This window comes from Anser cygnoides, chromosome 23 (assembly GCF_040182565.1).
Source record: "Anser cygnoides isolate HZ-2024a breed goose chromosome 23, Taihu_goose_T2T_genome, whole genome shotgun sequence".
Taxonomy (NCBI): domain Eukaryota; kingdom Metazoa; phylum Chordata; class Aves; order Anseriformes; family Anatidae; genus Anser; species Anser cygnoides.
Genome location: NC_089895.1, coordinates 6,943,905 through 6,946,681, shown reverse-complemented (window position 1 = coordinate 6,946,681; position 2,777 = coordinate 6,943,905). Strand labels below are relative to the sequence as shown.

The window sequence follows — 2,777 nt, the reverse complement described above, 5'->3', positions numbered from 1 at the left end:
CTGACTAGAAGAGGAGGCTTAGACCCCTGGCAGAAGAAACTGGCATTCATTGTTTCCTACCCCATTCAGGGAGACAGGTCTGTGCTCTTATTCTTGGAACGTTTCTCTTGTACATTCCCAGCAAACAGGACTGCCTCAAAGAAATCCCTGCTCTGCCCTCAGCACTTCCTCCTTCCTTCTCAACGCACACCCCTCCGGTCAAGAGGTACCAACCTTCATTTGGGTAGCACTAACTTTGGCAGGACCAAGGGGGGAAAAAAATGTAGTGAAAAAGAACCTGCTTCTTCCTCCATTCAGTTCTGGAAAAGTGTAACATAAAACCCAAGGGAAATCACATAACCACCCTTTTACTGTCTTATCCAGCTGTTACATAGATTTCCAAGGAGCAGCATAAGAGAAGTTGTGTGCCTAGCCCGCACCTCTCTATAAATCAGCGTGTTTCAAACTAGAAGCTGTTTCCCTGTATTACACTGAAAAGCTGCCAGCGCTCTCGGAGCCAGAAGCTTTCGATAGGTTTGCACCTCTCTAACTTCTCATTCCTCCTCCGAGCCCAGCAGCCAAATAACCTGGTGGCAGATTTCGGGAAAGCTAGAGGAAACTTAGCAGCAGCTACAGCAGAGGGTGTTGCTTGTGCTGCCTGCCGCTCCGAGCGCGGAGCCCTCAGCCTGCTTGTGTGATGCAAGCCCTCCTCCCCCTGCTGCTCAGGAGCATTTGCCTGAAGCTGGGAACTGCAAACAGCTGAGCTCAGAACTTTGGGCATGGCTCTGAGAAGACCGAGAAGCCGGAGGTCAGAAGCTCCTGCAAGCCTGGGAGCCGACAAGTGTTCTCGGAGCCTTCTGCTTCCCAAACCCTTCGTCTCTGCTAAGGACAGAGCAGACACGGCTCAAAGACACTCACACCTGGAAGGATTTCTGTTTGGATTCTACTGCTGCAAACAGAGCCCAGCAGAGCTACTCACATCCACGGAGGAAGAGAGGAAAATTCTTTGAAGCAGCGAGACACTTTCTGAAGTGGGGAGTGGAAGGAGGCAGTTTTTCCCCTCCTTCCCCCCTTTTGGGAGAAAGGAGTTACCCAACCTAGTCATGAGACTTTTCCACGCTTCCCAAAGCAGGCTTCTGAAGTTATGACACTGCACCGCTGAGTCTGGGGTAGCGTAGCCCCGGGCAGCCCCCAGCAGCACATCCTGAGTGCAGGCAATCTGGTAGGCACGGAAAATGGAGAATGAGGTTGGCAAATCTGTGGACAATCAAATGGACAAATACATGTAATAATTTGGAAGTTTTCTTTACCTATCCTTGCTTTTATTCTGCTTCCTTTTTCTCCCTGATTTGACATGCATTTACCCCATTTTCATTTAGCTGTGCTGTTAATTCTTTCTTACCCTCCCCTCCTCAATTTAGAGTTACAATAATGGGGAAATCAGAAAGTCAGATGGATATTGTGGAAAAATCAACAAAACCTGGAAAGAAATCCTGGCGCTTTGTGGCAATTGGTCTGGCTGTCTTGCTGCTCCTCATGACTTGTTCTGTGGTCACCCTGGTAATCCTGTATGCCAGCAGCAGAGGTAAGTAACCTGTGAATAATTTACTTCTTTCCCCTGCAAGCAACGTAAGTCTTTTCTGCAGAGCTAAATGAAAACAAAAATGCAGGAAGAAGGTGAGCTCACCTCTGTGAGGGACTTCACCATCTCTGCCTTGTTCCAAGCTCACGCAGAGAGAGGATTATGTTGGATTTTATTTGATTATTTAATTATGTGAAGTAAGATGTTGTTTTTAAGCAATTCTGTGCATTTTATTGAGTTTAACATTATTTTGACAAAGGTCAAAATAGTTGCACTGTTTTTAGAGGGGAAGTGTACATTTGTGTGTCTTGACATTTCCATATTTTATAGTACAATGTGAGAGCTTTTTAAAAAGTCAGGGTACTGCTGGAGAGAGAGAGACTTTTTAATATTACATCAGGCAGTTTGAGCTCTAGATGAGATGTGGTTCAGTGACTTTCATGAGAATGACTTGCCAGGAACCTGACAAAGAAGCATGTTACTTTGATATGCTTTACCTCAATATATTAATTGCAGAGCATGCTTACTCCCAAAACCAAGTTTTTCTACTAGCACACCACATGCAAAGTCCTGTTTAAAAATTCTGTGAAGCAATAACCAGGATTGGTAGCAGCACCTGCCTCGTGTTTATCAATTCCGTCAATGCCTCTTGGTTTCAGAGCTTTGTTAAGCTGCTAGAGACAAAACCTCCTAAGCATGAATAGCAAAACTAAAGCAAGGCACTGTTTTCTCCTTACATTGTCTCTGTATCCCCCGCCTGCAGTGAACTGCTTTCTTCAGTATTTGCAAGTACATCAACACTGTGCATTGCTGAGTAATAATTCATGAGAAAAGCCTTATTGTTTACTCCTTCACTGCCAGCAATTGAATGTTACCAGCATTTGTTCCAGTGCTAGATGAGATCCCTGAGTATTTGGTATTCATAATACTCAGCACTAAGTTGGTCATATTCTGTTACCTCAGGAGACAGGAAAAAAACAAAACTACCCAGAGCTGGGTAGGAAAAAAACTCCCCAGAGTAGGAATTTCTGTATCAGAACATTGGGTTATGAAGAATTTTGTTGCTTGGGTGTATAAAAGATTTGAGAAGTCTGCTGTACATGTTGCTTCTTGGGTTCAGGCAAATCAGAATTTAGGCATTATTAATATTTGCCCAAATGTCAGTCTCACATCAGGATCCATGCAAAGAGTCTGTGCACACAAAGCTAGTGTGAAC

General features: G+C 44.7%; 1 protein-coding gene across 3 annotated transcripts in view; it reads left to right on the top strand.

Moving 5' to 3' along the window:
• The first annotated feature begins 295 nt into the window (after window positions 1-295).
• MMEL1 (membrane metalloendopeptidase like 1) overlaps window positions 296-2,777 on the top strand; it is a 29,436-nt gene continuing 26,954 nt past the window's right edge. Inside the window, exons 1-2 of one of the 3 annotated variants that reach the window (XM_048067511.2) lie at window positions 296-1,264; window positions 1,401-1,564. In XM_048067511.2, the coding sequence (XP_047923468.1) occupies window positions 1,215-1,264; window positions 1,401-1,564 (214 nt within the window). In that variant the 5' untranslated portion in view covers window positions 296-1,214. The remainder of the gene's footprint in view (window positions 1,265-1,400; window positions 1,565-2,777) is intronic. The other 2 variants (XM_013194740.3, XM_013194738.3) reach the window with 2 other exon arrangements.